General features: G+C 39.7%; 1 protein-coding gene across 4 annotated transcripts in view; it reads left to right on the forward strand.

The window, feature by feature from the left end:
- The first annotated feature begins 418 nt into the window (after nt 1–418).
- ATAD2B (ATPase family AAA domain containing 2B) overlaps nt 419–20,959 on the forward strand; it is an 82,908-nt gene continuing 62,367 nt past the window's right edge. For 2 of the 4 annotated variants that reach the window (XM_075497835.1, XM_075497836.1), the window contains exons 1-4: nt 487–972; nt 16,451–16,605; nt 18,944–18,990; nt 20,037–20,190. In XM_075497835.1, coding sequence (XP_075353950.1) covers nt 817–972; nt 16,451–16,605; nt 18,944–18,990; nt 20,037–20,190 — 512 coding nt within the window. In that variant the 5' untranslated portion in view covers nt 487–816. Of the gene's footprint in view, nt 973–16,450; nt 16,606–18,943; nt 18,991–20,036; nt 20,191–20,959 lie in introns of all 4 variants that reach the window. The other 2 variants (XM_075497837.1, XM_075497834.1) reach the window with 2 other exon arrangements.

Here is a 20,959-nt window from a genome sequence, read left to right on the forward strand (position 1 = left end):
GGCTCCACCGCCCCGGCGAGTTACGCCGGCAGCGCCGGGCCAGGCCCGTCCAGCGGCTCACCAGCTCCTGACAAGCTTCGGGCAGGTCACGGCCCGTGCCCTGGGCCTCAGTGGCCGCTCGGGCGCCGCCACGGGGCCGGTGCCGCCGCCGCGGGGCCGGTGCCGCCGCCGCCCGGGCTCCGCCGCTCCCCTCAGCCTGACAGGACGGCGCACCCCCCGCCCCGGCTCCCCTGGAAGCCGCCCGGCCTGCTATGAAGCCGGCACTCGCCGTCCCTCCGGTTGCGCGGGGCGCCCCCGGCGGCCCTCTCCCCCGGGCACGGCGGGGGAGCACAGCCAGGCACCCCACCGCCGCCCCGCTCCCGGGGGACTCCGCCGGCCGCCACCCCCCCACGGCGGCCAGCGCCAAGCCCATAGAGCGCGCCGGCGCCGTGCTAGAACGTACGCAGCGGGGGCCGCCTCGGCCTGCGCGCGGCGGCGCCGCCGCCGCAGCGCCCCCTGGCGGCAATTGGCGGCCTCGCCGCGGACCGAGGAGAGAAAGGGAGAAGGGGCAGTAATGGCGGCCAGTTAGTGCCAGACTGAGCCGAGGAGGCGGCGGCAGCGACGGGAGGAGCCGGCGCGGCTCCGTCTGTGGCTCTGCCCGGCGGACCGGCTTCCCCAGAGGACTTTTCTTCCTTCCTCCCCCTCCCCCTCCCCCCTCTCCCTCCCCTTCCCCTCCCTACCCGAGCCCCCGCCTGTCCGCCCTCCCTCCTCCCTCCGCGCCGGCAGCGGCGGCGGCAGCGGCGGCGGCGGCCCCCCGTGTCCCCCCTCCCCGGGGCCATGGTGAACACCAGGAAGAGCTCCTTGCGCCCCCTGGGCAAAGCGGCGGCCGCTGCGGCCGGAGCCGGCAGCCATTTCATCTCGTCCCGGACCCGCTCTTCCAAAAGGGGCACCAAGGCAGATGCGGCCGGGCTGGAAGAGACGGCGGCAGCGCGGGTATGGACCGGGGGTTTCACGGGGGACGGGGAGGGAGAGAGGCGGGGGGGGCAGCGGCGGCGGCGGTGAGGGCCTCGGCCGGGAGTCGCTGGGGACAGCGCCGCTGCTGCCGGGGGGGGGGCCGCGGGTACGGGAGCTGGGGGGGGGGGGGGGGGAATTGCCGAGACGGCTGCCGGCTTGAGGGAGGGAGGAGGGACGGTGGAGCCGGCAGGGAGCCCGGGGTGAGGAGGGACCGTGGAGCCGGCGGGGAGCCCAGGGACGCGGGGGGCGGCTGCGGAGAGCCGTCCGCCGCGTCCCAACTGGGTTCCCCGCTCGGCGGGGAGAGGGCGGTCTCCGCCGGGGCGGCGAGAGGCGCAGGCCACTGACAGGGGCTGGGGGCGGTGGGGGCGGCCGGGGACGCGGGAGGCGAAGTTGCTGCCCGGCTGCTGCCGCTGTCTGCGCCGGGCTGGGGCAGGCAGGGCCGGCGCGGTGGCGGCGGCGGCAGGCGGGGGTCCGGCGGCGGCGGGGGGCTCCCCCTGCGGCCGCGCCCGGCACTGCGCCGGCTGCCAGACAAAAGTTGGGAGCTGCGCCTGCAGCAACTTCGGAATCCTCGCTCCCCCGTTTTTTTTTTTTCCCTTTTTCTTCCCCCCCCTTTTCCCTAAATGACCTCAGGTCGGCTGAGGCGGGTGTTCGCGGCGGCTTCGACGGGAGAAAGCTGATGTTTGAGGAAGGTCCCCCGCGTTTGTGACGCCCCCCCGCCCCCCCCCAAGCGGGGAGGATGTAATTTTGCCGTCAGGTTTAAGTTGAATGCTTTCCCAACCTAACTTATTATAATAGCTTTGGTTGTACGGTCGAATGGCAAGTGAATTCTACAGCCTGCTTTGGAAAATTAACATTTGGTAAATTCTAAATGGAACAAAGAATTCGGGAGCCTCTTTTTTTTTCCTTGTTGTCTCTAAACAGATTTGTTGACAACAACTGTGTTTTTTAAATTATAGGCAGGGCTTTTTTTCCTTGATGAAACTTCACATATTGCTTTGAAGGTTTAAACTAGTGGTTATAGTCGCCTGATCTGCATACATATTTTAAAAGCAATGTAAATATGGAAGTGAAAATTAAGGGTCAAAACGTTTGACAGCCGTGCACCAACTGACCACGTCCTAGGCTCTGCTAAGGAGGAAGTTCATCAGGCAAGTAGGAAAACAGCAGTAGCAGCCAGAGGCAGATCAGAAGGATGACATCTGCAATTGTCAGAAAACCTTTTGCCCTGTCCTTTTAGTTTTAAAATACTAGAAAAAAAATCACTGACTAGATATCCTATACCTTCTGTGCTTCTCTTTCAGTTCTTTCATGCTTCACAGTTCTTCCCTTCCCCCATCTTACTTTTCCTTGTCCCCTATTTCTGCCTTGTCTAACTTCCTTAGACTCATGGGGATGCAGCACCATAGCTGTAAAAAGCTGTTCTGCTTGTTCTAGTATGCTGTTTCTATTTATTCATATCGTGGGTCTTGTGGTTTGTGAGGCAAAGTTTGGTGTAACACTTACTGGCTTACTTTGCAGGGAGTTTACTGCTGCTAAAAAAATAGACTGAGCTTCTTTCCAAATATTTTCCATCTATGAATAATATTTTTATACTACAAATCATTAAAATGTTTAAATTATGTTATTGTCATGCTGTAAGGAAAGGAGATTGCGCAAAATATTGTCATAAAATCTGTAAATACATTCCAGGATATTACCCACGCTTCTAAAATAGCATTTCTTCTGAAGTTAAGTGTATATTTTGGTGTATGGGAATGGACTTGTTTCACTTCACAACAAATCTCATGTGTTTGAGGTAGATTTTTTTTTTTTTAAAGATGTGATTGCCAAAGATGAGCAGAAGTTATCCAGGAAGGAGTTTTTATTGTTTGGTTTATTTTTTTTCTTTCCCCAGTGAATTTTGTAATATATATATATATATATATATATATATATATATCCCACCGTATTTTAAAGTTGTCTTTGTACAGCTGTTTTTATTCTTCACATGTAAGTATTTGTCAGCGATACAGCATCTTTCTGAGCTCCTGAATCTTCTTGAAGTAGTGCCAGAGGAGGATTTTGGTGATTAGAACATGAATAAGTATAGCGGTAAGAAGACAAAGCCTTTGCTTTTGGAAGCGACTGTCAAGAGACAGATAGCGAGACTGTGTTTTGTGCAGAAAGCGTACTGGGATCCTTTTCATGCAGTTGTATGTATTTTTTTTTTTTTCAAAGTTGACTGGAACAGTGTGTCCTTTTGAACTCTTTTGGGTGTCACGTCAGGAAACCAGCCTTACTACCAGCAGTTAATCGGGTTAATGGGCAGCTAGAGTTTGGACCTCTGGCAGAGATAGTACGCTTCTTATTTGCAGTATGTGACTTCATTTTCTTCCACGGAGGTTCTGACTTGGACTCCCAGAGAAATGCTCTTCAGTGGCAATGCTTGTAATTACCTTTCAGAATGTATTTTAAAAGATCATCTATTTGTTCCTTATTAGCAACAAAAACTGAATTAGTAATCTAATGGCATCCTGTAAGATGCTGATTAGATCAGATGAGGGGTTAGGAGTTGCCTTCCACCTCTTTTATATCTATTTCCTTTTTCCTCCTTCTCCTTTTTTCCTCTTGGCTTTTTCTAGTATACATAGGGTTTTTTTTGCATACATTTACAAGGATAGGCTTGAATCCCTCCTCTCCCAAGAGCTTACGTTGCTAGTCTTCCAGTTCAATATTATGTTGAGTTACATATTAATAGTGTCCATTTCTATTTGATCTGAATCTGGAAGCAGCACACATTCTGTGGAAGTGGGCCACAATAGTCTAAATGCCTTTATCGTATTCTCTGTATTCCCTCTATAGTACTTGCTCATCTTAGAGAAAGCAATGACGTCAGTCTTTGAAAAGTAAACTGTTTTGAATTATTGACTGGCGACCACGTGTTCAGCGATTGAGATGAATACATGTGTGTCCGCTGACCAGAAGCCAGATTAAAATGAACGAAATCCCTCACTAAATGGATCAAGAAGCCAGGAAGTTTATTCTCTGAAATGATGTTGTAGCAGAGTGCATAGAGAGGGTATGGAGAGGAAGACCTGGTCTATGTTTTCTTCCCGTTTCCAGGATTGATTTACACACTATTTTAATAGAAATCAAAGCTATCCTTACATACATTTTTATAAATGATATGTATTTGTTCTTTCTAGCATTAAAACTTGGGAAGTGTTATGGCTTTATATTAAAGCATTCTGACAAGAAAAATGCATCAAAATCTTCCACAGTTTTCAGAAACATAGAATTGTAACGCAAGGCTTATAAATCTAGTGGACTTTATTCACACTATGAAAGAATTGAAGAGACTGTGACCATAACTGGTTAAATTTGTGCTCTAGATTTCCTAATGTCTGATGTTTTCAGATATTGAGTTGAGATTGCTGGTAACACTTATTTGGCAATTGAAATTATTTTTCTTAGTCATCTCAAAACACAAATCAAAAATGTTGATCAAGAAAACTAATGAATTTATTGTGAAATAAACACTCTTAAATCATGTCAGCATATTAGTTAGACATTTGAGAAATGTCTACAAGATTAGCTTAATTTAATTAGCCAAGAAAGCATTAGCAGTGCCTTAAGAGCTACTTGAGGGCACTGTGATAATTGTAACATGGATCCTAGCTAAAAGTAGTACTGCCAACATCGTTCAACTTACTCGGTGGCAACCTAGAGCTCTCCATTGTACTTAATTGCTAATAGGGGCAAACACGGACTTGAGGATTGACATCGAGTGCTGTAGTGTGGGAAGGTATAAAGCTAAGCAGCATTTTTGTGCTCTGTAATACCAATATAATTCAGTGTCTCTTACTGTAATTTCTCAGTCTGTAACAGTAAATATTTTTTCTGATTTCTGGGTGATAATGCAGCTTTTGTAGCATAAGCTCATTGCTACATTTTATTCCTTAGAAAGTCCTTAATGGTCAGCTATTAAAAACATAGAAAATGAACTTTAAAAAAATTATTATTATTTCTCTTAAAATACTAGCTTTAAACATATGCCTTAGAGCTTCCTAAAAATTAAATTTTCCTTTATGAAAAAGCCTGATTCAGATTAGCATAATGTCTTTGTCTTCTTTGCAAAGTGTCTTACAGTGTTCTGGATGTTCTGTGGTTTAGAATAAAACTATAGAAAGAGTTGGAGTTTCCTCCTTATGCTGGAAAAATTACACTTGCTGGCCACCCGCATGTAAAGCTCTTCAGGGAAAAAAAGCTCTTCTCAAAAATCTGTGTTTTTAAAGAACTGACTTGTCTTACTGTTCGAGTTTGCAGTAACATAAATAAAGGTGCTGAGGCTAACGCTTTTAAAGTTCTTTGAAATACATCCTGAAATATAGAGCCTTGTGAAGTTATTCCAAACAATTTCAATTAAAGCCGGTTTCCCAAGGAAGCTCATCTTTTCAGTCCGTAATAAAATGTCGGGTTCTTTCTGTTTTAGTGGTCTGCTGCTCTTTTGGGACTTAGCAGGAGAAAATCAGTGATCTGAAACGAATCGTGCAGTCTGTTCCTTGGTAGCGCGTGGTATTAATACATCTGTGAACAGTGGGAAATTGAGCAATTGTTGGAAGCAATCTATGTCCAAGTTTCTGTCAAAATACCATACAGTCAGCATTTGTAATCCTTCCATGTTTCCAAAGGGGTGTCCCGAGTTTGAATTCTTCCTACGTATCTTGCCAAATCAGTCTGGGCCACTATCAGAAGTCAGGACACCTCTGGAGTGTACACGGTTTGTTTTGGGAGGCAGTTGCGCATCCCGTTCGAAGCTGGCTGTCTTTGCTGTCACACTGTTACAGGGCCTTAAAAGGAAGCAATCCAGTGCGTGAATAAGACCTCCAAAGAATACTCAGGAAATGGTGTTGATGTTTGGTGTGCTGCATTGCTTCCTCTGAATATTGGGCTTGTCCCAAAGTAATATTAATAAAAGCTGCTTCTCCAACTACTGTCTCTCAGTTTAAACTTTAAGCAGAAGGCTTAACCCATCGCCGTGAGAGATCCCCTGACAATTTTGCAAGAGTGGCATACAGCTTGGGGTTATGCAAGATAATTAGCTCAGGTAATTACATTCTGATCACCTCCATCCCTCTGCAGTTTTCAGTTGGATGTGGTATAGTTTCGCACATCCTGCCCTAAATTGTTGAGTATTTGCTATACTGTGGAAAAGTTTTCATTCCAATCTAATGATACTTTAAACAATTTCTGCATAAAACTTCATAACACCCTTCTCAAACCAAAGCATCCAGCAAGTAGGCATCAGTGAGCTGAAGCTCTCACTGCTCTTATTTTGTAGTTGTGACTGTTTTAAAGGTTGCTGATTGTTTATTAGATGTTTTAGCTCTAATGTATTACTTTGTGTGTGGGTAATATCACTCATGAACCCACTTATTGCAAAGGGAGCTGACAATATTTTTTCAGCCTTTTTCATACTTTTTTTTTTGTACTCTTCATGCTTTGCTGCTTTTTCTCAACAATTTTCCATCTCTGAGTTTACTCTTGAAATATTGTCTTTATTACCTTTGATGGGATTTTCATGGTTTATTTTAACCATTAATTTTGCTTTAAATTGTTCAAGTGTTGTTTTGCGTTTGTACTTGCTTGGACTCTTTTCCTGAATAAATTTCATTTCTTCTTGCTTGGTAGCTATTAAAACAGGCCACTTTTCACCTGTTGTAAGATTAATGTGTTATCTTCTGTAAGCTTTTTCATTTTGCACTGCTGAGTATGTGTATGCTATAATAACTTCAACTTCAGTTGAACTAGCTATAAAGGAGGTAGCTTTAGTACTCCTACCAGAAATACAGAATTTATGAGCTTGTCCAAGTTCCATAGTTTTTGTAGCCCATTCTGAATTTTGTGGGTTTATCTTTTTGCTTCTAGTAGTGCATGTTAATGACTGAACTGATGTAAAGCTTTGGTGGGAAGTTTGTGTCCAGTTGCACTCGGAGCAGATGCTTCTGTTTGGGCGTTTTCATAATTTGCGAAATGGGCTTTTTGCTTTTCTCCAACCTGCAGTCAATTGCTTCATTTTGAATGGATAAGTAGTTGAGCTGAGCCATTTAAATAACCTGAAATGAAGAAGCTGTTCTTTCTGTACATGTGGAAGAGATTACTTGTGTTGAAATTTGTTGCCATGCTTCAGCAATCCCTCATTCCAAATACTTAATAACTACCTTCTATTATTTCTCTGATTTATCTTTCAGACCTTGAATGTTGTTTTTATTATGATTTAAATTTCACTACATTAATCTTAAGATTTCATATTACAATTTTACACAATTTTAATTGTTTTTTTTCTTTTGAAATACTGTCTTCAAGTGCATTGTAGCTAGAGATAGAGAAGTGTTTTTAATCCCACATCTTTTTCACACAGAAGGCCACCTTGCTGTAGCTTCACTTGCTACAGATACTTTCTTGCTGAGTTTACTGAGTCAAGTACCTGGTCATATCCAAACCTTGGGGAACCCTCTGGTCCAAGGGCTCTCTCTGTTCTACTTGCTGTCCTCGTTCAGATCATTTTGCTTCTTTATTTAGGTTTATAGTAGTACTAAAAGGAGGCCATGTCCTCCAGAATTTCTTTGGGATGGGGTTGTTCCGCAGAAACAAGATGGATTTTTGAGGACTAAGAGTAGGAAAAAAGTTGCTGTTTGAATGTTTTCATTTTTCCACTTCTGAATTGTAGTCATTCTTGAATGTTTACATAAATATAATTTTTGCTTTAAAAGTCTTTGTTAACAGAATCTAGAAACTCATGGAAGTGGTTAATATGGTTCTGACTAAAAATGTCTTGCTTTCAGTATTCCTTTAGTGTTAAATTAGGAAGGTCAGTGGTTTTAAAAACTTCCGATATGTGAATCTTCTAGAAAAACTTCTGAGTGAGGTGTGGACCCCCATACAGCAAACAAAGATCTCTTCTCAGTAGACTTGCTCTTCTGAAGGTGTGTGATTTCTCATGTGCTGCAAGCTGTTAACTCTGCAGTTGTGAAAATGAACAGACTTGCCAATATTACTGCTTTCCTGGCCAATTGATCAGCTGGATCAGGATCAGGTTGCTGGTCCAGCTGAAACTAACCCTCTTCCCCCACATCCTCCTGCTTCCCCTTGCCTCCCCTCCATCCCTCTGATTTGATTATCAGCTGAAAATTCACAAAGTCACCCTAATTTTAGTGAAGGCACGAAGGAGGGGAGAAGAATGCTTGGAAATGCTTGGAGCGGGGCAATGATGATGGGTGGAGGACAAACCTCAGCTCGCTATTTATGGGCTCAGTCATAGTTTGGCAGAGGCTGCTCTGTAGCTCACTCTCCCTTTCTTTCATGAACCTACAAGTAATCCGTAGACTGCAAGAGTTTTTTGGATGTCAGATCAAAAGCTGTTGAAAGGCACTCAGCCTGGATACGAACAGGTGTCTTGTTCTATAACAGACAGGGGGAATGGTTGCAAGTGTGAAAATACACAATAAACAGTGTTGTAGGTAGTGGTTTCTGTTTTTAACTTGTAAACTTCTAACTTTTCTCAAAAGCTTTCATATTTATTAAATAACCTGAATTCTAGAATTGAAGAGTTCCAGGAAATGAAATGGAAATCTATTGAAAAAAATGAAGCCGATCTCATGCAAAAAATATGGTTTTTTTACCTGAATGAGTTGGGAAGAATTTATTCTTCTGAAAAACTCTAGATGATGGTATTCTTTATATTCTTAATGGCTATTATTGACGTAAGCATTGTTTGCTGAAAAAAAAATACAGAAGCTGAATGTTAAAAGAATTTAGATCATCCTGCAATTGAGGCATTCTGTACTATCATTATCACCAATGAAATCCAGCATTAATTGTTGTTTATTCCAAGATCATCAAGCACTTAAGCATGAATCTTGTTATTTTTCCTTAACACCTGTGGAGAGCCAATGTCTGATAAATGACTGTGTGCAAACAAGTGGAAATTAGAGAACTGTGACCAGAAGATGGGTTCTTTCAAGCCAACTTTGTCTTTTTTCAGGCTATCAATAAGGCTAATACACAAAGTCCTTAATGAAACTTGAAGTTCTTAATAAGATAGTTCATGTGCTTTAATCCAAATACATTTTTTCCCAGCTTCTTGTCATTTGAAGGCACAGGCAGTATACTTCACTGGATTTTTAGGACACAAAGGCAGATGTTTAGCATGCAGCAGTACATAGTGTACCGACATGAGTACAGTCTGCTGTATTATGCTGTGACCTGGAGTTGAGTCATGTTACCTTCTTCCCCCGGTCAAGTGTATCAGGTCTTACCTCTTCCCAGCAAGCAGGTAGTCAGTCCTCCCATAGAAGAGAGGCTAAGGGCATTTGCCAGGAAAACGTGGGTTGGGGTGGGGAGGGGAGAGGAGCTTGCAAGGATGTGTTGGAGAGAGTGGGTAGTGCAGTGTGTCACCCTGAAATTAGGAGAGTGCAGATGCATAAGGCAAGGTGTGGCCCTAGTTTGAGCATGCTGATGAGAGCGTTTCAGCTGCTGAACATTTGTAATGAGCATGAGGACAGTTTTAGTGTCCTGTCCTGTCCCGTCGTCCCCCCCCCCCCCCCCCCCCCCCCTTTTTTTTTTTGGTGAAGATGCTATAAAGCAAAGTGTTGAACTTAAAAAAATTGAAATAGGATTTGAAGGTATTTACTAGATTCTGGTCAGATGACATTATCACAGTCATGGTAGAAGATTTGCTTGATCCAGTTACTAGAACTTGGAACCAAATAAGAGCAAAACTAAAAATATCTCAAAGAGACTGTGAAGTCTTTTGATTTTTTTTAATTGCTTAATATGCCTAACCCAAAAATGCATTGGGAAGGATGCCTAGCTCTTACCTAACTTTCAACAATAGATCTTAAAGTAGGGCTTTAATGCAATAAATTTGTAGAAGTTAATGTTTTAATCCCTATTTTTTACCTTTGCAGAAACTGGTACACAAGGGAGCAAGTGGCTTATCCAGAATCACTGGACAGACAGATAGAGAGTGTTTTTGGTGTATTTTATTGGTATGTTTGAAATGATGTTATAGTTTAAATGCAGAAAAAGCAAGTTATTTGTTAACTGAAGAGTTATCTGAGGGCAAAGATGAGTGATCAGCTTAACTAATTGGTACACTGGGGACACAATCACATTTTTTTCATGAATACAAGTTTTATTTTGGAAAGACAACTTTTATCTTTTTATACCAGTGGGATAAAAATGTTTATTAAATGCATTAAATATCCCCGAGTATATATTTTATTTCTTTTAATGGACAGCCCATTTCCACAAACACTTTGCATGAACTGGTAGGGGAAAAGGTAGATCAGATTTTTTTCACATGTACTTTTAAAATATTAATCCAGATTATTAATATTGTGGGACATCTGAGAAGATGTGTTGTTATTCACCAGATACATTTTAAATTACGTTAGAAGTAACTGGAGGACCTGGTTTCAGTTTCTCCAAAGTTAGTAAAAATAAGATTGAGAGATGTCTGAAGTCATTGTTGTCTTTTCAGAGTGTCTAATGGAGAGGAAAAAGTTACTTTTAAATATCAGAAGCTAAGAATTAACTAAAATTGGGAGTAAAGGTTTTGAAAACCTATAGCTGAAACAGGTTTCTTGAAAATGTTTATTTTGTTATTATTGAGGCAAAAGTAAATTCAGGGCATTTCGTGCTTGTTCAGTGTCTCAAAAAGAAAAATTAAAATAGTTTCTGCTTTTAACAAAATGCAGAGGAATAGGATCAATCAGCTGAAGATTGAATGTCAGTGTGTCTTAATTTCATGTCTTAGACAAGGGAAGAGGTCATAGAAAAGAGAAAAACATAGATGCTGAAAGGTTTAAAACACTAGGCTGAAAACTCTCATGTCTGATCTGTGAAGTCGTATGAGCAATCATGCTAACTTTCTGGGTGCGGCAGAGAGTTAGTCAGAAGAAGGGTGTGACCCACAAAATATATGGCAAGGAGAGCAAGTTTGACCATGGTGGAAAACTCAAATACTCATGTCTGCATACCTGTGTTTTAATACAGCTGAACCTGTGGCAAACCAGATGGCGTCTTTTTCAGAAACAGCAAGGTGTGGTTGTGGTTTGGATGTTATGTCATCCCTTACTCAAAAACTCGATGAACTTGCGTTCATGTACTTGGAGATGACAGTGATAGAGATGGTTCGTACTCATCCTGTATTACCAAGACTGCTGGATTATGGTTGTCTTGTGATGTTTAGACAAGCCTGCAGTGAGGAGTTCTTTAGACATTCTCTTGACCAGGAGATTCAACTTACCTAAAAAACAGAAGAAACAAAAAAATCCCTACCCCCTCCCCTTCAGTATGCTAGTAGTAGTCTTTATATTTTAACTTGAAAACTAATCAGCTATCATGCTTTAGCTAGCTGGTCCCTGTGATGTACCTGAAGGCAAGCCCTTGCTGGTGAGGACTCCCTTGGTATGTGTGTCCTTCGGTCATGCTGAAAAACTATTGGTGTAGTCACTTCTTTTCTAAAAGGACAGATTGAGAAGGAAGAAGTCAGTTTTGTTCATTGATTTCTAGTTTGTCTTCTCTCAAAACTTAAGGACTTGTCTCTAACAGCTTTATTTATAACATTTAGTATCAAATTATTATTTTGAAATTTAGGGATGGATATGGAAGAGACTACAGGTAATATTGTATGTCAGTGTTTTTGTAGCTTGTTCATGAATGTGGGTATTATAAACATTTTTTCATCTTTCTCCTTTTCATACAAAGTAGAGAAAACATAGAGATAAGTATACAGCTATATTTATCTTATTCCTTTATTTACTTACTCATTTTAGATTTGGTTTCTAGATTTATCGCTACCATTATTCAACTGCTTTCAGTGGAGATATGTTACTGGAGTTTGCCCCGCTACCTCAGCAAGACTCTTGCTGTTGAATCTTAGCTCAACAGCTAATTTGCAGTATTCATTCAGCTGTCACGTTCCATTTTACTCTTGAATCCAAAGATAATGAAGACTGTTTGCCAGTCTGGACCATGGGTGGTATCCCATTAACTCCAGTTATTTCCTTACTCATTATTAGTGAGAGTGCTTTCCATAAGAAGCTGCGCTGGGTTCTGGTTGTTCTGGATCACAGCTGGAGTTTGGTGGGGGTCTCATTTCTGTTAGATCAGTACAGTTGTGCTAAATTTTGTTTACCTCTTTGTACTTCCTGACACTATGTAAACTCATTTTTTGATTCTTCTGTGTTTACTTTTTCTTTGTGGCTTTGGTATGCTTCCAGGCAATTTCTGACATGATTATGATTTTATTAATTCGTATCCTCTGCATTGTCTCAGCATGTGAATGTGTTTGCTTCAGTGCTAGTGTTTCATTAGGAGCTTTGAGTTCAGTGCATTGGTTCCTGCTTCTGCAATTGTGTTACTAATTTCTTAATTTTTAAGTTTGATGCTTGTATCATACATTTCTCTTTCTAGTCCCAGAACATTTTCAGGATGTGTACTGTTAAGTAATAAGTTTCTGGGTTGAAACTGAAGTACTATTTTTAATCGTTGAAGGTATAAATGGTTTGAGACCCAGTTACTTGAGGGAGCAAGTTGAGTGCAGTGGAATCGTTAGACCTCTTTTGCTATAAATGGGAGGAGGTGGTGGATAGACTGCTCTCTGTAAAGGCTTCTCAGATTGAAATTAATTTCTTTTCTTGTTCTAGCATATCCCAGTTTGGCTAATCTCTTGAGTGTAATGAAAGCTCCATCTCCATATTTTACTGTAGGTAGGTGAAAATTCTGGATGGCAGTCTAGGTGTGATTTGATTCCCTAGAGCTTGAATTTTTAAGATTGTCTGTTAACTGGAAAATGGAGCTTGGATTCTTACTAATATATTTAAAATTTCAGTGATTTCTCGTTGTAGTAGCCTTGTCACTACTTCAGGGTAAAACATTTTGTATGTTAGTGCACCTTCTACAGCAGGTGTACTAACTTAAGTTAGTATTTGGGCTTGACTATCTTAAAAATTTAGACTTGTTTTGTACTTGCTAAGTTAACTGTGTAGAGTTAATATGCACACAAATGAGGCTTGACTGAAAATAATATCCTAAACAGAGAATAACCAGAAATTGCCTCTGTTAAGTAAGCCACTTCATTGCTAGTCTAGTTCCTTAGGCAGCTGTACTAATGTGATCACATTGACGGTTAGCCTGCCCTTCCAGTTTTTGAAGCTATTAGCCAGTATCTGTTCATTTAACAGTACTAGAGATTTCAAAGATACTCAGCTTTTATAAATTTTGTAAATATTAGTAATTCGGTAGCAGAGGGAGACCTGAAGTAGCAGATTTTGTCTCCAGGTTAATCACTAATATTTTGCTTTACCTGCCAGCTGACCACTTGACATGCACATAGCTCAGAAGTAACTACATTGCTGTATTGCCTTTCACCAATAAATAGATAGGACAAATGAGGAATACTGGCTAATTTTGAGACTTGGGACTAGAGGCAGGGAACTGGAGGAACTGGGACTGTTTAGCCTGGAGAAAAGGAGGCTGAGGGGAGACCTTATCGCTCTCTTCAACTACCTGAAAGGAGGTTGTAGAGAGGTGGGGGTCGGTCTCTTCTCCCAGGTAACAAGTGATAGGACAAGAGGAAATGGCCTCAAGTTGCACCAGGGGAGGTTTAGACTGGATATTAGGAAATTTTACTTCACTGAAAGGGTTATCAAGCATTGGAACAGGCTGCCCAGGGAAGTGGTTGAGTCGTCATCCCTGGAGGTATTTAAAGGACGTTTGGATGAGGTGCTTAGGGACATGGTGTAGTGGTGGTCTTGGCAGTGTTAGGTTTATGGTTGGACTCGATGATCTTAAAGGTCTTTTCCAACCTATACGATTCTGTGATTCTGTGAAATGCAGAGAAAGGTGGTCATAGGAGACCTGGGAGGAGTTAGGATTTTTGCATGGGAAGGGGTAGAGACGGAGTATAGGAACCTATGCATTACTAATTTCACTGCTCGCAAAATAGCTTTAATATTAGCCCTCATAAAGCTTCATTACATGCTTGTTCCTCTTTCTTAGCTTCATTTTCTCTGTCTCACCTAGCCGGTTTAAAACTGGTTCTGTGGCTTACCCTGAAACTCTGCTTCTGTCCTGCACAGGGTAGCTCTTGTAGTTTCAGAAAGTAGTTACTAAAATTGACTTAGCAATGATGTATTTCTGTAAGTCCACAAATAAACTCGTGGCTGATTAAAGCAAAAAAATACATACACAAATGCTTACAGTATTCAGAAGTGGATATGTACACTATTAAAATTTTGTGACAAGTTGGTATTTTGTACTTGCAGTGTTATGGAAAACAGCAGGGTGGCTGGATGCACATGTCTTTTAGAGTGCAATGCAAGGTGCAGGTGTTCTGTATTTAGGAATGGTGGTAGTTACTTCTGCTACTGCTTGGACTAAGTCTTAGTTTTAGATCCCAAATTCTGCTTCACCTAATTTAAAGTTTTAATTATGGTCTTCTGGTATAGATATTATTTTGAGTTATATTGATGTACTTCCTGAAGAAGTGAAATAATGAGGAAGAAAAAAGTGTGGGTTTTGTTTTGTTTTTTTACTAGGGTTAAATGAGTCCTAAGATTGAATCTTAATATAGACCTCTTCCTTTCCCTGGATTTACCTTGACAGGCTAACAATTATCAAAGTTAAAACTACTTTTAAAATGAGATGTGAACATGGCCTGGTTAGCATTTAATACTAGTTTTTAGTATTTAGTATTTTTAGTATTTTCAAAGGTATTTACAAGTATTTATAATATAAATGAAAATCATGTACAACATACTCAGTAAATAAATACTATATCAGAATGAATACCATATTTATTAATTTATTAGTAGTATTGTAAGTATTTAATATTAGTTAATATTTGTTAATATAAAAAAATAAATACATATTTATTTGTAATATTTTATATATTTATATGTAATGTATAAAAATAAATGTTAAGGCATGATGTAGTCAGTCCATTTCACTTGCAGCTTTCTGTTCCTGCAGGCAGTGGTCCTGTCCTCACCTCATGTTTTTTTTCTTGCATTATCTTTTGTACTTGTCTGATCCCTCATTGAAACGATTCAGCTCACTAACCAGGTAGAAAGCTAATCTAACAGAAGGAAAGTGAACTTCTGAAGCTTTAGTGAGCTGATTTGGTTTATGGGTGGGTCAGAGAACCATCAGGAGAAGATCAAAGGAGATTGGAGTGGTGCTGTGTAGCCAGGCTGCTGAGCTGTCTTGTTGAACTGCACCCATACATTTGGATTTCTTTAGGCTTTGCCACTTTCTAAAATACTGTGCTATGATAGTCTGTCTTCCTCTCTTAAGAAAAAGACTTTTTTTTTTTTTTTTTTTAAATTTTCTTGAGTATGTGAGACATCATGATGTTGAATTATCTGGAGTACAAACCAGATGGTTGTTGTTAATAAGCCTGATGAACAAATGGGACTTCCGTGATCATCTCCTTGCATATAAGTAAAATTATCTTTTGTTCTTAGTTTAAGTGCTTACTGACAATTCATTGACCTTAATATTCGGAAATTGGTTACTCTGTTGTTGCAAGAGAGGATATTTAGTTTTTTAATCAAGACTGTTTCCATGAGCTGGTTTTTAGAATCTTGTGTTTTATAGAAATTTGTGAATTTCTAGAAATTTGTGGTTTATAGAATCTTGATTTTTTTTTTGTAGTTCACCTTAACAGAAGCAGATCCTCCAAAGTTTGCTGTCTCTCCACTTCTTATGTAGAGCTCTGAAGTAATCCCTTGCTACTATCTTTGAGTTTCTGTCTACATTACCTTTGATAAGTGCAACAGAAAAAAAACCAAACCCCTCTGGTAGAGTTTAGGTGCTTCTTAAAGGTGTTAAGACTAATGTTGCTAGTGTGTGTAATGCTGTTAATGAACACATTAGACAAAAAGTGCTGTAAAAGTATGACATCCACTTTCAGTTACTCCTAGCTGTGTTTGACAGTCTAGAGAAGAGAACAAGGTATTGCAAAACTCTTACAAGAAGGAAGAGCATAGTGTGACTGTGTATGCATTTTAAAGACAAAGATAATGTCAGTAGAATAAATTCATGCTGTGTTTCTAAGTCTTACTTTTCCTCAGTCCTTTTTTCTCTTTATTGCACTATTAGTTCTTTTGCAAGTACGGTAAGGGTAGCAGTGTCACGTATGATATACAAAATACAGTGGGTTAGAGAAACAGAATGCTTGTTCAGAAATAAATGTAAAATATTATAGAAAAGTTTAATATTTAAAATTAAATATTTTCGTAGTTTCCAGTAATGTTTTCAGAATAAACATTTTTAGTAACCAGCTTGTGCGAAATATTAACAGTTTGATAGAGACTTCCCTTTTACTAAGCTTAAGTTTCCTCTTTTTCTGTAAGGATGTATACCAATGAGCCAACTAAGTATGGTCTGATGCTTTTTTGCTTTACAGAAAGATGAAGGTAGTGATGCTAGTTTGAGTGATAGCCACATATCTCCTCCCGCCAAACGTACCTCAAAACATGCTGATCCTGTGTGCAAAGACAAATCAAAATCACGCAGTACTGGGCAGCGAGAGGAATGGAGCATCTCAACTGGACAGTCCAGGTAACTTGGTGCCAAGAGAAAAATGAAGTCTTGCCAATTTTTCCTGTATTGTTAACCCGCTTACACTATTTCTGCAGTGAGCTGCAGCTCATGCTCGAGAGTGTATTTTTGGAAGTGTGTTATTTTCATACAATTTTCTTTTAGTTTAAGACTCCAGGAATGTGAGTTTAATCAATCCTCTCATCTGTGTTTCCTTTCTATGCAAATTTGTGCAAAAATGGAAAGTAATTTTATAAGATGCAGTCTGAATTCTAGATTCTTGATACATGCAAATTTAGTGACTTAATTGGTATTTTTATGTACTCAAGCTGTAAGAAGACACGACATTTTAATTAGGAAATCAGTATTATCCTCATCTTCAGGGAATGGATAATGGTCAAGTTTCTTTCTTTCCATTGTCGGTTTCATCCTCTCTTCCCTGTTTGGGCGGGCTCAAGTAAATGACTGTATTTTATTAGATATAGACTCAATACTGCCACATTTTTATAACTGATTAATAATATTTTACAAAGCATTCTTGTGTTTGTAAGGTTCTTCACATGATTACAAGTAATTATGAGACAGTGTAGACAGTATGTTCCTGTGCCATGAACTTTCAGTTAATGCCGAGTCTTTTGTAGATACATATCTCATATTTATGTACAAATCAAAATCATTCTTGCAATGCTTTGTATGACTGTAATTCACTAGTGGACTGTTGTCTGCTAGGATAAAGTATGTTTAAAAACTATGTAAATCTTAAAATAGATCTCTCTATTGTTTTTCCCTTTTAAAACAGAATAAATTAAATATAGCATATTATGTGCCATGGTCATCTGGGAAGGTATTGAAACTCATGCACCTTCTGTTTCTTTTGTTTATAATTATAGATTTGTACTGTACCTATTAGAAATGCTAAGAGGTAAAAAAAAATATTTAATGTGGCTGGGAGAATTTAGATCACTGTGTCAACTGCAATTTGGTCAGGATACTGAAACTCATGTTGTTACTCGTGTAAAACCCACTGCGACATGTCTTTGCATCTGAGGTTTTTTTGTTGTTTTCTGCCAAAATCCAAAGTGCTGGGCCTAATAGTGATCTTGAGTCTCTAAGACTTTTCCCCAAAGTTTTGTTGCTAAACCTTTAGTATAATAAAATTTCACTTCTTCATTTGTGGTTTCTAGAATACTTAAAATATCTGACCAGAAAAATGTTATTGGAAAGTTGGATGTGGACTTTTGTAAATGTGGTTTCCTGTGTTGCTACCCAACCCTTGCAAAAATCCTTAGGTTACCTTTGTATTGTAAGGATTTGTTATACCTTTCTTAGGAAAATAATAGCAAAGCCCACATCTTCTGTGCCTCTGAGTTGAACTCTTTGTTGAACTCTTGGTCATGTTCAAGCTCAGATTGCATTTGCTATTATTAAGATTTCCCCTCCTTTTTTTCTTTCCCATCAAATTCATTTTAGTTTACCACTTTGAGAACAAGGAGTTCCTCCCTATCCAGTACTGGTGTGCAGTGTATGTCTGCAAAGTACTTGGTATTTCTGAGTGTAGAAGAGAGCTAATTTTTTTTCCTTTTGCCTGATTTATTTCGCTTTTTTGCATAGCGATGTTGACACATTAACAGTCTGCCAGTGGTTGTAGAGTTTTTGTTCATTTGTATTCTACTCTAAATTATCTTTTAGTAAAATCATGTCTAACAAATAAGAATATTTTCAATTTTTTAAAGATAGGTGAATGAAGGAACAATTGCTTACCCAATAAAATTGCAGAAGACTCTGGAATATGTTTTTGTCTTCGACTGTGATGTAGTAGGGCTTAATTTTCCTAAAAGTTAATTTAAAAAGGAATTCAAAATACCAGATTAATAAAGAACATGAAAATATTTTTTACTGATTTTAAGTACACCCAGCATAAATGAATCCCATTCACTTGAGTTGGTAATTTTGTTAAATTTATTCTTTTTCTGTGAGTACAAAACAGCTCTTCGTGCTTCTACTAGTTTAGCCGAAGTCTTTGAATGATAATTGCCTTTGAAGAGCTATATCAAGATCCTGTTCTGAAACTTAAGGGGAGAGTTAATAGTAGGACATGGCATGAGGGAACATTGGAGGGATTAATAAGAGAGATGTTTAGATAATTGGGGGGATTCATATAATTGGTATTTGGCAGTTTTGTCCCCATTCCAATGCTGGGCATGAAGCCGACTCTTCAGAGGCTACGTGTCACAAAGGTTTTGAAGTCGCAGTGTATCGTGTAACACTCTATGTTTAAAGTTCTATTTTCACTGTGTAACTTTTGCTTGGCTAAGGAGCGTTAACGTTATTTGTGTGTCTAATATAAATTGTTTCCTAGGTTAACTTCTCAGCCTGGTGCTACACTACCAAATGGACGTAGCTTATGTAAGTGTATTACAGCAGACCCTTTTGTATCTGCTTTTACATTTAACAATTTTATGTCAATGATTTTTAGTTACGTATACTTTTAATAACTTTACTGATTACTCTGACCATTTTGACCAGAAAAGTTACAGTTTTGGCTCAGTTTTCTTCTGTCAACATCTTGGATGCTCTCTGTGGACGTGGGGAACATTCTTAGATGAAATTCCATTTCTCTTCTCAATTCAGACCTCTTGGCCATGATCTTGATGTTTTCCTTAATTCCCAAATTTACTGTTATGAACTAATTTTGGCCTTCCTCTCCCAGCTGGTCTCTTTAATTTACTTACTCTCTTTGCTCATTTAAAATTTGGCCTTCTGTGGTTCTTAACATTACTTAACTCTACTATTGCTTTAGAGAGACCTGCCTTGTCTGCAGCTCCTGCTACCTTGAACAGTTTTCCTGTATGCTTGTACCTTACAAACTCGCCATCTCGTTGCATATCTCAGCTAAAACCACTGTGTCTTTCGTGTCCCTTTTTCATCAGTTCTGTCTCGTTTAGTTCTGTGTTGGCTCTATGTAAGTGTTAATCCATTAAGCATTTTTGGTATTTTTATTATTTATTGTGGTGCCTAAGGAATAATCAGAAGTGGGATCCCTTTTTGTTTGGCACTGTACAGAGTAGCTGATACAGATTTGCTTGTGAAATCAGTATGTTGTATCTGACCTTTTGATACTGTATTTGAAAGACTAAGAATTGAAACTGTGGGCCAAGCGTGCATTTTAGTATTGATGTTAACTTAAAAATATTTAATGGATATTTGAATGCCAAATTTTCATCATAAAATAAGATTATCATATAAGGAAACAAGCTTGAGTCTGAAGAAATAGCTTGTAAAACAATTTTGATAGGAATTTAAAAAATATATTTCTTTAGTGAATATAAGGGTGCTCATACTGTGCTCCATAACTTTTGGTTTATTGTCCTTGCTAAGTATTCTCTTATTAATTCTTGTTTGTGAAAATGTTGTTTCCTGCATTTTGAAGTAGTAATACAAATTTCTCTTAGCTCTCAAAAGCCATCCCCTTCGAGGGGAAAAAAAGGGAGATGGGGACCATGCTTGCATAAACGGAGATATAGAAGTCAGAAAAAGTTGTCGGTCCAGGAAAAACAGATTTGAAACTTTGAATCAGAGTTTATTGTTTGATCAGCTAGTAAACAGGTATGTGGGGATACTTCAGTTGTATTCACAAAGCATCTTAATGATTTTTTAAAAAAGTTAGAAAACCCTGTCTTCCAGTGCCATCTATGTGTTTTACTGTGGGAATGTATTAGCATCGAGGCAAGCTAGATTGTGGTTTGAGTTACAGGCTGGGTCCTGTGCTGTAACTGCCTATGTTATCCATGCTCTAAATGCAAAGCAGCTTACCAGACTTTCATTGAGGAGTAAGCTACTTTCTGTTTACACCTGGATAAAACTGTCTATGTTGGCGGTTATTGCAGAGTGGCTGACGCGCTGTAAATCCACACCCTAGTTTGTTTCTTAGTAACCTGTTTATGTAGTGATACCCTAAATGTGATGTAAATTGGTGACTAGCAACAATGCTTGGAAGCTTTCTAGATTTTGCTCGTATGATTTTGATCATAAAATATCAAAAGTTTGTAGCTTTCTTTTTTTTGTTTTTGTTTTTTACCATTTGTTAGTAAATCACATAGGGTGGGTGTCACTTTTTGACATTTACTGTGCAGACAAAGTAGGTCAGAGAGGGAGGCACGGTCTGGTCTGAGCATAGGAATGGGAGCCAGAAATACTTTTCTTGAAATATTATTTCTATGTGGCCTGGACAGGTCACTTAATATGTCTCAATTTTCCCACCTGTAAAACGGGTTTTAATAGTCACTTATGTGAGAGACTGCTTGCTCTAGTGCTCGGAAAATGATTTAAACATAAACATTTAATTGCCAAGTATGATCTTTATTGTTAAATGTAT

Source organism: Mycteria americana, chromosome 3 (genome assembly GCF_035582795.1).
Source record: "Mycteria americana isolate JAX WOST 10 ecotype Jacksonville Zoo and Gardens chromosome 3, USCA_MyAme_1.0, whole genome shotgun sequence".
NCBI classification, from domain to species: domain Eukaryota; kingdom Metazoa; phylum Chordata; class Aves; order Ciconiiformes; family Ciconiidae; genus Mycteria; species Mycteria americana.